This window comes from Poecile atricapillus, chromosome Z, assembly GCF_030490865.1.
Source record: "Poecile atricapillus isolate bPoeAtr1 chromosome Z, bPoeAtr1.hap1, whole genome shotgun sequence".
Classification (NCBI taxonomy): Eukaryota; Metazoa; Chordata; class Aves; order Passeriformes; family Paridae; genus Poecile; species Poecile atricapillus.
Genome location: NC_081289.1, coordinates 122,738,711 through 122,753,218, shown reverse-complemented (window position 1 = coordinate 122,753,218; position 14,508 = coordinate 122,738,711). Strand labels below are relative to the sequence as shown.

The following is a 14,508-nucleotide window of genomic DNA, read 5'->3' as shown; positions in this document are numbered from 1 at the left end:
TTAGACCTTACATCCCACAAAACACAAAAAATTGTTTTGAATCATTTACCTTATACTCACTGCATCTCATTTTAAAAATGGAGCAAATGCCAACTCATCTAAACACAGTGATGAAAACTGTGAAGCACTCATACTCACTGCTGCAGAATAAAAAAATCCCACTGAATTCAGAAATTGTTCAGGGTTTGAATAATAAATGCAAACAATAAATGTTGTGCAGGATGGCATACTCAGAAGAAGTGGTATTTAAATGAATGCTATCAAATTTCTATGCTGCATGACATCCATATTCTATTAGTTAAAAAACAGTAAAAACTAATATCCCACAGAAATAAGTGAATCTATGCTGTAATAATTTATTTTCCATATCTGATATTCCACCCAGCTTTATCTCACCCAAACTCCTGCCAGTTCAAACCCAGAGTTTCTGACCTTTTTATTTAACCATTAGTCATACAATCACAGAACTGAATTAAAAGCAGACTATTTTTCATATTCAGCTATTGTAGCTATTGGTGTATTTAAGTCACACAGTCATTTCAGATGACATTTTCATGATCTGAATTAGTTTAGGAGACTGAAGTTTTAAGAAAGTAGCACAACTTAATTTAGCTGTTTTCCATCTAAATCTTTCCTTTTACCTACTTCTTGCAGTCTCTGTCCTCAATCTCAAAATGAAATATTAACACACTTTTTTTAATCCCAACAAGACAGGTACATGCAGCAGCCTATCTATTATGCCAAGAATGGAAAAGTAAGAAAAAACACCCCAACAAACAGTAACACAAACTGACAAAACAGACACAGAAAAAACAACACATTTATGTTTCATACTGGCAAGAACACCTACAGAACTATTAAAACCATCTTCTGGGCCAAGCTAACAAATTATGCTCACATATAGATAAAATTAACTGAATACCTAATAATCACAGAGGGCATACAAATACAATTAATTACAAACCAGAATGTTTAAAGCAGAGCAGTCTATTCTATGTGAGCTTTTACAGCTTTTTAAAAAAACAAAATTGAAGGGAATAGACCTCTGTTGTCTAGGATACCAAACCAGTCATCAGCTACCAGTTTCACTAACACAGAAGACACTACCAAATTAAAGACTGGAGAAGTAAATACATCTGTAACAATGCTTGGTATTACTGTTCACTGGATATGGGTCCAGAATTGTTCCACCATCAGCAAAATACTTCTATAAAATACATAATGTAGTAATAATCTGAAAAACACCATCATCTAAGCTTACATTATTAGTTGTGATTTTGATTTAATGATAGGAATATATATATATGAGGGTAATATAGTGAACTAGGAATCAGATCCTCCAAACTGTCATTCATGTTGCTGAAAAAACTTTAACTTAGAGGCATACCTATCCTTCTACCAAAAAGACAAAAATATTTTCTGCAAAGAACATTTTTTCAGTTTAGTCCCAAAGACTAGCAGGGAAGTAAAAGAAGTATTTTATTGCAGAGGTCAAGAAATGGGAGTTTATAAACACCAAACACCAATTTGGATAGAGATGATAATGCTTTTACAACATATCAGCAATTGAAAACAATTTCCAATAAAAATCACTCAAGCTAGTTGGAAAGTAACATTCAAGTAAGAATTCATCCTGAATTTTGTGGAATTTGATTTTGGGGGTGGGAAGAGGTTATAGTAACAGTTGTACTTCTTGATCCCTGTGAAGTACTCCCTAAGATAACACCACTGGGTCAGAAAATTAAGCAAAAATGCAACACAAAATGCCTGAAACTGTTGGTCTTTTTTTTCTTTACCAAAGAGAAAATTATCCCTCACACTTTTCATAAACAGTTCAGGAGTGTTTCTCAGTCCCATAAGACTGCTGGATTAAGCTTCTGAAATTGCAGTTCACACAAATTGAATAAACATTTGGTAAAAAATTCTGGACTTGTAATTATTCAAAAAATTAAAAATACCCAAGTAGCCACATAACATTCTTTCATAATTCCAAGTTTTTCAAGTTTAACATTCCAATCATTTATCAGCCATTTTCCCATCCCCCTCATATGTTCAAACAGCTTTCCTTCCCACTCTGCCTGAATACAATTATTAAATAGAATATTGCAAAAGTAGCCCACTGGGCTTTCTTATATTGTCTCTTGAATGCTACCTGTTATATGTCACATTCATCACATGAAAGCAGAGCTGTGAAGGGTTTTGAGCTACTGAGCAAGGCAAGGTTCCCACCTCTGAAACCTAAAAGAACTTCAGAAGCTGACAAGGCCAAAATTGTCCTAAAGTTTGCACCAGCCTCATCTTGCAATGGAGTACTGGATGCCTAATAAAGTATCACCTACATCTCACAGCTCTGATATGTATATATTTCTCTTTGTAATGCTGAATCTCGGTATACAGTGTAATAGTAACACTAGGCATATGTGCTAACACTTCAGTGGAAGTCTAGAGGGAAAAACGCAGCTATAAGATGCTGAACAACTATTAAAATGCTTCACATTTTTAACAGATTACAGTGCAGTTACAACACTGATGAAGTCTACTCTTGAAATACAACTTCCATGTAGGACAGCTAAAGGACAATCAACTACCACAATGTTCAGCATTAAATTATGCAAAATTTCATAATTTTTGAAGACATGAAGGGAAACCAGATAGTAGAAGTCAGAAAAAATACCTGTATTTTATATCCTTTACTAACTTAAAACAGTATATTTTAGTTAGATACAGGAATTAAAACTCAGTTATACATATAGGCATGCAACAAAACTGCTTCGTTCTAAAGCTGCACAAACATTTTATGTAGTAAGGGTCACAATTCTTAAAAAAAAAATAAATCAGAACTTCCCCTTCTTCCTCTGAGTTTGTACCATTTTAGCTTCACTTCAGCAACCATGGTATAAATTGTATAGATTCTGCTGCCACAGAACATAGCAGTCATTTGCACAACTGTTTTCAGTATCAAACCTCCAGGTTGTATTTCCCACCAAACCAGACAGGAGATTAATTTGTGCTCATGTCAGTCAAGACTAAGTGTAATATCAAATTTATAACTGGAATTACTTTTGTACTTAGCTCTAGTGACTCAAGTAATCCTGTGACCCCAGCGGGAGCAATTAAGTCCCATTTTTGGATATCGCAGAGTATCTCAGCCATCCAAACAAGAATGATGGTCATGACAGAACCAAGATCTGTGTCTTTTTGGAGCAACAACTCAAAGGTAACCACAGTTTGGATCCCTAATCCCACTGAAAGAAACTACTCAAATACTTAACAATACATACATTTGAGATCTGCTCTGACTGTGCCCTCTCACACTAAACCTGGTGAAGAAAAAAGAAAAATCTTCCTATCACATAGTGATTTGGCTTTCCTCAGAAGGTCATCGTTCACATTTGAACAGATATGTTTAAATTTCCTGTTGGTTTTCAGGCCTATCATAATTTCTGCTGTCAAATATATGCAACCGCTCAGAGCCAAACACATCAGATGAACTGACCCAAAAGAATTTATGAGCACAACTCAAGTCTTTATAGTTCTCATTCTACAGCCACCGAAAAATAACTGTTTCATATGTTTGGATAATTAACAGCTAGTTTTCAAACCCTGCACCATCTGTCAGCCAAGATCCAAAGACCTATGAAATTCACAGCTCTACTTAAAAAAAACCTCTCTGAGTAGTAGCATTGTTCACTTACAAAAAAAAAATCAAACCAAGAACACAGAACCAATATTTTTTATTGTAGATGAACTGCTGATTGTTTCAGAGTAAATGATACTTACACTGAATTTTGAGACTGCTATTTCAGAACCTTTGTAACTGTATCACCTCCCAAGACAGAAGACTACAACTATCACCTATCCTATGACATAAAAAAAAAAAAAAAAAAAAAAAAGAACACAAAGAGACAGCTACATTAGAAATGTGCCTTTGTTTTTTCATACAAAATTTATTACATGCTGCTTTACCCTATTTAAGGCAGACTGTCAGGACCTTGAGGGTTCCCAAACCTCTCTTAAGTGGGCAGACCCCCACTCCTTACCTGATCATCACAGGATTGTTGACTGATCCTGTTTACTTTCTCTGGACATGATCCTGACTTGGCTTTCTAACTTGTGCTCAGATCTGTCTCCTCTCTATAGATCTGCCAAGCACTGAATGCAGTTACCATCACCATGTCTGCTCTGCTCACCCTGTTTGGGCACCCTGGGACTGCAACATTTGTAAGTGAGAACTTTACAAAGTGTGAATTCACACTCATGAATTGTAGCTATGACTACTGCTTCTTAGTAAACAAAATTAATAGATTTCACTACTAACCTGCTTCAAATCATAATACCTGAGGTTACACCAACTGTGTACTTCTTCACACTACTAATACATCATCTTATAAAAGGATTCTCACACCTTCATTTGTATGGTATGTGGATGCATTTTCTTCTGCACAACCTTAGTGTTATGAAAAGCTTGTAAATGTTAGCATGTCACTTACCTGTTTGTTTCAGTATCCTCTGTCTTTCAAAAAACCCGTCTTCTGGCTTTGTTGGTATAGCATTCAGAGGACATTTACTTAAAGAGGAAAACTATGACTTTAAAAGCATATCTGACTCTGGATTCAGTTCCAGTTTGCTGCTTTTTTAAAGCAACAAAGAGGAAAAAAAATGCAAAGGTTAGGTACCCACTTGTCTCAAAATCCACAACACTTCAAGATCAAGCCAGGTAAGGTAATTGCAGTTTTTCCAGCAGATAATTTACTCATAGACTTCCAAAAGTATTAACTACCCAAAATGAGAAAAAGGCACTACATGTTTATGCTTTACCTTTATCTTTCCAGAGAACACTTTTACTTGATTCAACATCAAGCAAGAAGCTCTGTTCTAATCTTTTTATTAGAAGGCATAGAAACAGTCACAGAAAACCTCCCATGTAGATCACATATAGCTAGTAAAACCAAAATGTTTAAAAAGAATAAGATCTATGTTTAGACCTTGGCAACAACTCTTCCACCTGATGCCTTCCCACCCCTTCTCTGCCATACTACTTTGTGATTTTACATTAGCACAGGAAGCAGCTCCAAAAGCAAGGAAAACAACTAATCACATCACATATAAAAATATCAAGCAAAGACAAAAATGTGAGTACATAAGGATACAACGTTTAGACAATATGACTTAAGCTATCAGAGTCCATCTGGAAATACTGGTTCTATGCATAAAGTATTTCAAAATGCATAGACAAAACTTAAATACATACATGCATTACTACCCACTAATTTCAAAGCTGTTCTGCCAACAAGATGGCCATCAAGCTTTAGCTAATATATGAGGCCTTTTGCCTCTTTAAGTTAAATGCATGGGTAAGTAAAGGTATGCAAGATTACCTTTTATGGGCAGTAGAATGTGATGGAAGTTAGCAAAGACTGAAGGAAGGCAAAAAAGCCTCTGAAAAAAGAAAAGTGCACAGCTTTCCTGAACCATCTTCTGCAAATGAAGAAATCCAAACAGAGAGCTTCAAGTTACAGAGAATCTGTTATAGATTCCTTTTATCATGATGCACTGCAGATGAGAAGTGGAGCATGGATTCTGCCCAAAGTTACAATAGAAGTCTTTCCCTAAAGAGAAACTAGAATAAGCTTTTGCATTTTAAGCAGTATCTTCAAATTGGAAGTACAATTCAGGTGTGTGCCTAGTTTAGGTCTCACAACATTACACAGGACCAGTAACACAGCCTGATGAGCACTGCAGAGGCAGCTATTTTGCGTCTAATACCCCTTACTGCCCTGGATTTTGCTAGATGTTATTTGATTAACTATTACAAAAAGGATGGAAATAGGATTAAAAGCATCATGTATTTCTGCTGCTGAAGAATTCTAGAACGACACCTTTTCAGTGCTTGGTGCCAAAAAGAACAGTGCTCACTGACACTGGTACCAGCCCACACTATTGTTGGCAGCAGACTCAACACCAGGACTTGTGCTCACCTGGAAGGTCATTGCACTGCATACAACAAGTGAAAACAGATCTTATCCTATGGAATTCTAGCCTAATGAATACTGCCTACGTTTTATGACCATAAAAACTAAACTAATGATTCAGGCTGACTCTAATGAACAAATGTTAGGAACACTATGCTTCCAGCATCTATATGGACAGAAGTATGCTTGGCTTGAAATGTGACAGATCAATTTTTAAAAAGCTTAACTTTTCCAGGTAACATTCTAAACTCATTGCCATATACTATCCGCATGCTTTAAAATGCCTGCAACAAGTTCAGTAATATTATCAAAGTAGGTAGCATCAGAAGTTAGTTGAGCTGGATTCAGATAACAAAGGAAAAACAGGAGGGGAAGCACCCAGGGAGATCAGTTCGTTCTGACAGTCTAAGCCAGTTAGGGAAGAAAGAATTTACAGCTGTATGACAAGGCAACAGTGCAAACACTAAAAGCTTTATAGTACATTACAACAAAGCAGTTTGAGATGCAGCACAGAATTCATTTCCAGCTATTGGTACCCTGGTTACTTTAGACATAAGGTAAGGGAACCAGTAGGCTTGAAGGGGGTGGGAGGAGGCTAGAGAAGAAGAGGGTAAACTCAATATACACCCAAATTCATACGGTGACTATTTAGCTCAACCAGACGAAAGAAAAAAAGACCGCAGTAGCGTTACCCCTAGCACAAAGCTAGGGTCAAAATAAAAAAGATCCAAACTTCTCTCTTTTTTTCCATCGAAATAACACATCTGAAATACAACTCTTGTTATTTTAGCTACAGAAGGAAGCACGGAGCCCTGAAGTTGTGAAACGCTGCTTATCCTCCGCGCCCCGCCCCCACCCCGGGCCTCCGTAGCCCGCTGAGTGTAAAGACCCCGGCCCGCAGCTCCCACGGGGTCCTTCCCTCCTTCCTTCCTTATCCCCTTCCCCCTTTCCGTCCTTCCTTCCTTGCTTGCTTCCTCTCGCGGGAAGCCAGAGGTTCGGCGGAGACCGACACCGAGGAAACCTCACGGCCCCCTCACCTTGAAGGGGTTGTTGAGGTCCGGGTCGGCGAAGGGGTTGCTGTCGAAGTCCGACATGGCGGGGCACAGGCGAGCGCTGCGGTCCCCAGGCGGCGGCTCTGCCCCTGCGGCGGCGCCCCGACAGTGCCCAGCGCAGGTGTCCCCCCCGCCGCTGTCACAGCCGCTGTCACAGCCCCCCGGCCAGGGCCGAGCCCGCCCCGCCGCACCGACCAGCCACGGACCGCCCAAAATGGCCGCCCCGGAAGTGAAGTTACGGGTGGGATGGCCCTCGGAGAGAGAAAGGGACGAAGGCGGGGCGGCCCCTCCCGGGGCAGGCGAGTGCAGAGCTCATGCCTGAGCCGGGCCCTCCCAGCTGGGCGGGGCGAAAGGAGCGCGAGGAGAGCGAGAAGAGCCAGTTCGCCGGCCGGCCGCCTGGCTGAGGGCGGTGCATAAACTGTTGGTGGGAGGGCCCGCAGTTAAGGGCCGTCCTCGTGTTCACAGCTGCTCGTATGGGCGAGTGGGGGCTGTGTCCCTCGCCTTCGGCTGGCTGGGAGCCGGGGGAAAGGAGGCCCAGGGCTGCCCGGCGGGGCAGCTGGGCAGGCAGGGGCGGCCTGGCCCGGTGCGTGCGCGCGTGTTCCGCCCCAGCTGGGCCCGTGCGGCCTCCCGGCCCCTCCGCTCCCGCACCCCTCAGGGACGGCCGGTCTGGTCTGGGGAGTGAAGTGGACGAGCGAAGGTAGTCAGAAAGCCTTACTTGGTAAAACATGAATTTACTCTCTCGCTCCCGCCTCCTGTTGGCATGGTAAATAGTTCGCCCAGCTTGTGGATGCTCAGGTTCTGTAAGGACCGTAGGTAAGGAATGGCTTTGAGACATGGTCACGAAATCCCCCTTCCGTGGGAGGAAGCATTAAAAAGGTCTCTTGGAAGTATTCAAGCATTTCCAACAGTTCAAGACTTTTTAAATACTTCCTCAGAAATGCTGACAGTGCAGTTTGAAGAACCTGGTCCAAAATATGCAAATAAATTGAAATGAGCACCTTTGGTTCAGACTTATGGTTGAAATGTGAACTTTAGTACTACCAAAACAGTCTACATTGATGCAATGCTTTCAAAACCAGCAAATCCTGAAATTCTCTACATGCTTTCTAAAGGAATCATTTGAACTTTCATTTAAATAAAAAAAAAAAAAAAAAAAGAGGTTGGAGTCAGATCAGACAAAATGATATTGTTATGACAGTAAACCTGTTCTTTGCTATTCAAGTGTGTATTTTTTTCCCCACTTGATTTAGACTGAGCCATGCTAGTATTAGCACTTCTATGATTTTTAATAGCTCTACATGTATCATTACTCTGATCTTTACGCTGACAGTCATTACAATTGTACTGTTCTGTCAACAGGTCAGGAAGAATCCTATATGTACATGAGAATTGATTTTGCATGGATGAGTAGAGAAAGCAATACTTGCTTCAAGGTCTGCTCTGATTTATGCAGAAGTTTCTCAGTTTTTGTGAAGTACTGTCATGGAATGATGGGCATGGAAATGGGACAAATCATAGCAGCATAGCTTCTAAGCAAAATACTTCCAACTTATTGGTTGCTATGAAGTGTAAAATACTTCAAAAAAATAAATTAAAAGGCAGCTGTTTCACAGTCAACAAAAGTACGTTACAATATTAGTCCAAATTATACATATAACTCAGGTGTGGTGACAGCTCACAAAGTCATATTGTTTTCGAATATTCACTCATGGCTGTATATATCATGGCTCAATATATGTTGATAGTCCAAATGCTGTGTGCACTGACAACTGTGTATTTGCTTCTCTTTGAGCTAAACATGAATGAACACATGCAGGCATGATGAATGAATTAAAGTTTGGCTGAAAAGAGTATATTTTCCTGTATCGTTCAAGTCTCACTATTGACAATGTGACATTTCTCTGATAATTTGTGCACAGTTGCAGAGGAGTAATCTCTCATATGTCTTTCAAGGCAATTATGAAACTGCAATGGGATGATTTCTTTGGAAAGAATAGTACATATTTTGCAAAAATATAAGGCTGGCATTAGTCAACCTGTGGGGTTCCACAGGACTCTATCCTCTTCAACATACTCGTTCACCTGGACACAGGATTCGAAAGGATACTAAGTCAATTTGCTGATGACACTAAACTGGGAGGAGCTGTTGACTGCCTTGAAGGCAGGGAGGCTCTGCAGAGAGATCTCGACAAATCAGAGAAATTCCAATCACCTACCATGTGAAGCTTAACAAGGGCAAGTAACAGATTCTGTGCTGGGATGGGGCAGCCCTGGATGTATGGACAGACTGGGGAATGCGAGGCTGCAGAGCAGCACTGTGAAAAGGAACCTGGGGGCCCTGGTTAATGGCAAGCTGAACATGAGCCAGCAGTGCCCTGGCAGCCAGGAGGGCCATCCTGGGGGCATCAGGCACAGCATCAGCCGGGCAAGGGAAGGGATTGTACTGCTCTGCTCTGCTCTGCTCTGCTCTGGGGCAGCCTCACCTTGAGTGTTGGGGATAGTTCTGGGTGCCACAGTATACAAGAGACATGGGGCTATTGGAGTGTCCAAAGGAGGGCCATGAAAATGGTCTGAAAATGGTCTGGAGGGAAAGCTTATGAGGAGAGGCTGAGTTCACTTGGTCAGCCTGGAGGAGACCCCATTGCAGTCTTCAATTTCCTCATGAGGGGAAGAGGAGGTGCAGACACTTTCTTTATTGTAACCAGCGGCAGGACTCAAGGTAACGGTGTGAAGCCAAGTCAGGGGATGTTTAGGTTGGATATTAGGAGAAGGTTCTTCACAAAGGTAGTGGCTGTGCAGTAGAACAGCCCCCCCAGGGAAGTGGTCACAGGCTGACAGAGTTCAAGAAGCATTTGGACAATGCTTTCAGGCACATGGTGTGACTCTTGCAGTGTCCTGTGTAGGGCCAAAAGTTGGATTTTGATGATCCCTTCCAAATGGGAGTGTGCCGTGATTCTATAATTAAAAAGCAGAACTTTGGTAGCATGCAGGTGCTACCAAATTCTACTATAAGTGCTACCATTCTACTATAGGTATTAACTTTGGGATATACCAACTGAAAGCTAATTGAAAATGACAATTAATTTATCTATTCAGCTAATTGAGTAGTTTGTACTATACGTGAACCACATGGGCAAATAACTGGTCATCATTTGATGATGAGGGTTGACATTGTCATTTTCCTCATCTTCCACAAGTAAAAAAATTGAGAACAAAAGGTATGCAGAATGGTGCTTTCTTAGTTTCAAATCAACTATAAACAGTTTGCAAAGTTTGAGTTTCTAAAAAGACATGCTTAGCCAAGGATACCCACCCTCAAAAAACTTCCCTTGACAATGTGCTTTCCAAGTGGTAGACTTTTTTTTTTTTTTTTTTTTCCCCCCCAGAATAACCAAATTGTAGCTAATTCTGTATAGTTCTGTCTTGGGTTGCACTGCAAGATGTAACCAAATGTATTCTATTACTATCTGTTAAAACCAGGTGTGGAAGTGTTCTTTATCTCTTCCATGACCCATCCCTCATAACTCCACAGGAATATCTTCTGTTAATGGGCCAGCTGTTAAAACCCGTGTGGCAGTGTTCCTTATCTCTTTCACAAGCCATCCTCCCTCCAGGGGGATATTAGTGGCTGCAGTTCTCCTGGAGCAACAGATGTGGTTCTGTTGAAGCAGTGATCCTGTAGAAGGCTGGAGTTTTCCTTTGAAGGTGCAGTAGTGATGTAAAATGGTCTGGTCTCTCATCTGGGAATCCAGTGGAAAAAGGCTGCCTGTGATGTTCCCAGTATCAGATTATATCCAGGTAGGAATGCTTGGCTCCTCCCCCTGGGTGGTGCATCTCACAGTGGGATGATGTAATTTTTTCAGTCGCGAAGTGAGACTCAATGGACCATTAACAGAAGATATCTCCTTGGAGGGAGGATGGGTTGTGGAAGAGATAAAGAGCACTGCCCCACCTGGTTTTAACAGCTGGCCCATTAACAGAAGATATCGCCCTAGAAGGAGGATGGGTCATAGAAGAGATAAAGAACACTGCCACACCTGGCTTTAACAGATGGTAATAGAATACATACTTTCGCTTACATCTTGCATTGCAAGATGTAAGACACTGTCACTAACAAGGTGTCTTCATTCTTTCCCCTGACTGAACTTGTCTGCCTGTTTCCTATCCCACCGACAGTAAAGGTAAGAGCCTGGCAATCACTGGCACGGCCACAACAGCAGCATGTAATCATGTAACAAAAGTTACTCCTGTTGGAAGAAGACCTATTTATTTGTGTAGAAGAGTAGTAATTTTCCTCTTCTTTCTAGAGAGAGTCATGACAGGTGTGGATGCAGCCACACTCTGCCACAAATGCTACCTTTACAAGGATGGCTAATCTATCATGCATTCGTGGGAGCAGTGAATAGTAAGCTGCAGTCATGAGGGAAGATGTGACAAAGGAAACACATGCTGTTTGGGAGTGAGGAGAGCATTTCAAGCAGCTTTGAAGCGAAGCCAGGCAGCACCAGCAGTCTGTCTTGCTTGCATATGTTCCCTTTACCAACTTGAGAGTGGGAGGAAGAGCAGAAACTAAGGAAAGTGAAAAAAGAGCTGTTTCAGCCAGTGAGATCTCAGTCTCTCCTACCACTGTATTTTCTTTTTCTGTATTACACTCCAGATACTTGTCTTCTGTAGTTTTTTCTTATGTTTCCTCAGCCCCTCCTCATATCTGCACCCCTCAATTAGAAGTACACAGGTAGCCATCCGTGGAAACTGCCTAGACAGTGGGCACAACTTTTCCCTTGTAGCCAAATGATCCTGGCAAATAACTTTCCAGTGTGTCTCTTACCCTTTCCATTTTAAAACTGTGCTTTTATAGTTGAACATAAATAGTTGGGTACTTTTTGGTTATTTTATGTTTTGCATTGCTTTAAATCACTTGTATTTTCTTCATTGAGTAATCAGTAAGTTGTAATTAGTAAGTTACTAAATATCAATTAGACAGCAATTGAATTGCAATTATGGGGTCTGAAAAATAATTCAAAACTGTAGTCTTCAAATGTCAGAAGTTCTGAACAAATGAAAAAAGGATAAAAGATGAAAAACAAAAGGTGTTTTGGTATCAATTCAACAATATACAGTTTTGTCGAGCAAATATAGGATTTTGCATAAAATAGCTCAGAGTGCATTCTTCACAACTGAATTCTCCTGATTCTGTTGTACAGGTGCAAGTAGTTTCTTCACACAAAGCACAATTGCAAGTTTTTGGCTTGAGGTAGCCTGGTGTCATTCTATCTCTACAGATGCCTGTTTTCCCTGATGTAACCATTAGTGGACAAGAAGTCTCACACCTGGCACAGAGAATCTCAATACAGCTGTGTCAGGACATGTACAGCTGTCATCAGGCAGGAATATGTGCCTCTGCTGCTGCAGTCACTACCCCATCAAAAGCAAAAGTGGGAGATTGTGTTTGCAGTGCTGAATGGTGTCCTGGCTGTAGGCAGTGATTAGTCCTTAGACAGGTTTCTTTCTGGTCTGTAATGTAGGAGAACTCTGGTATAATACACAGAAAGACAGCTCTTCCAGTGACTGCAATCCACAAGGAGTCCCAGAGGAGAAGATGATGAACAATTGAATGGCTCCACACAGAGCAGTAGAGTACCAGGCTTCTCACCACCCAGAAACCTCCATTAATAGCTCTTGCTAACTGAGCAACAGTGTTGGAAAAGTGCCCTCACATCCGAGGCAATATGACAGTGTACAACTGCATGCATGCCACAACAGCTTTGGACAAAAAGTGAAATTTAAGACAGTCACATATAGTTTGAAGCTAAGTCATGGATATAAAAAAATAAAATTAATAAATCTAAGGATCTATTGATAAAATTCATCTTGCAGATTATCACACTGCTGGAAAGAAAGTGTGGTGTAGTTATTCTGAAGGCTGTAATAGCAGACATGACATAAACAAACAATTTAAAAATTAAATAGGAAAGATATAGAGCTGAAGGAAAATTAGGCAGATTTTGGTTCAGTGAAAGGAGTGATTTCCAGAAATCACAGCAAGTGGAAGGAGCAGAGATGATGGCAAACCTTAAGTTAGGTGTCCAGATATCCCAGTTTTGGTAGAACAATGTTTTTTGGCAGCATATAGTATTTTTCTTGTTTTTCTTTCCTCAAACTTTATTCCTTGGAATTTTTTACAAGGTCATGACAGAAGCACAAACAGTGTTCTATCACATGGGCACATAACCTAAAAGAGAAGATACCTATTCAATTACCAGCCAAGTCTATTTTATAAGATAAGCCATAGGAACTACAGCTTTCAAAAATCTCCACAAATCTCTACAGTTTTATTTTTGTGAACAAAATCAACTGATGGCATATATATAATATGTACATTGTACTCTCCTTTTCAGTAGTTGGTAATCTCATGGGAGTTTTCTGTAGGATTTAGATAAGCACATTGTGTTGGTTTTGCATAAATTGATTTTTGGTGTGGAGGGAAGGAGCCAGCCACAGAAGTGATTTTTCCTGTGAGGAGCTGGTGAAAGCTTCCTTTGTGCCTGGCAAAACCAATCACTGGGTGTCTCTGAGAGCAGGCATGCTGCTAAGCCAATTAGAAAAGCTGGTAACGCCTCTATGATAACGATTTAAGAAGGACAAAACCATGGGAAGATCTCTTTCTCCCTTGCCTCTGAGGAGGGGTGAGTGGGCTGGCCAGGCCCCTTCCCAGTGGAGTCCATAGCCCTTTTCCAGTGGCTGTGCTGCCGGGGGCCATCCCAGTGCCGTGAGCAACTACCTGGACTGTGCCAGGAGTGGCCCCCAGCCAAGGCTGAGAGTGACTGCGGCCAAAAGTGACCATGCAGCTGCCACCATCTTGGCATGGCCAGCGATAGATTTTGCCTCTGGCCACTTCTAACCTGCTGCACCATAAACAAAAGGACAGAAACAGCAGCAGCTGTTCTTTTTTTCAGTGCTCCACATGTGGAGGGAAGCTGAGTGGAGCTGGCAGCCAGAACAGCTTGCGTGGTGTCGGCAAAGACCATGTGTCCAACAGTGAGAAGCATGACGAGTGATTCCCCAATGCAGAGTCTGGACAAGATCAGCCTTTCATCCCTATACAAAAACTCTATAAAAACTGTTTCACTTGATAGAACTTGAGAACAAACGAACCTACAAACACCGATTCTCTCCCAAGTCAGAGAAAAAGTAAGGATGAAAACACATGAGGAGAATGATATGGTGCAAAAGAGGGAGGGGGAGGAGGAGGTGCTCCGAGCGCCAGAGCTGAGATTCTTCTGCAAGCCAAGTGGTGAGGACTATCATACAGCAGTTTCCTTATAATTCATGAAGTGCATGGGGGGATGCAGAATTCACCTACAGCCTGTGCAGAAAAGGTACTCACGCTGGAATGAGTGTGGATGAGAAGCAGTGATCTGGTGAGAGGCTTGAACAGAGAGAGAGAGAGAGAACTCTTGCTTCCAGAGATAGAAAAAAGAAGA

The 14,508-nt window shown here is 41.3% G+C and overlaps 1 protein-coding gene across 5 annotated transcripts in view; it reads right to left on the bottom strand.

The window, feature by feature from the left end:
- Positions 1–7,241, bottom strand: part of SCAMP1 (secretory carrier membrane protein 1) — a 41,241-nt gene extending 34,000 nt beyond the window's left edge. For 2 of the 5 annotated variants that reach the window (XM_058864770.1, XM_058864766.1), the window contains exons 1-2: positions 7,010–7,241; positions 3,781–3,860 (exon numbers count right to left, since the gene is read on the bottom strand). Coding sequence is in view for 1 of the 5 variants with exons in the window: in XM_058864765.1 (XP_058720748.1) it covers positions 7,010–7,066 (57 nt within the window). In the remaining 4 variants the exon portion in view is untranslated. Of the gene's footprint in view, positions 1–3,780; positions 3,861–4,490; positions 4,740–7,009 lie in introns of those variants that run through there. The other 3 variants (XM_058864769.1, XM_058864768.1, XM_058864765.1) reach the window with 3 other exon arrangements.
- Between the last annotated feature and the right edge of the window lie 7,267 nt (positions 7,242–14,508).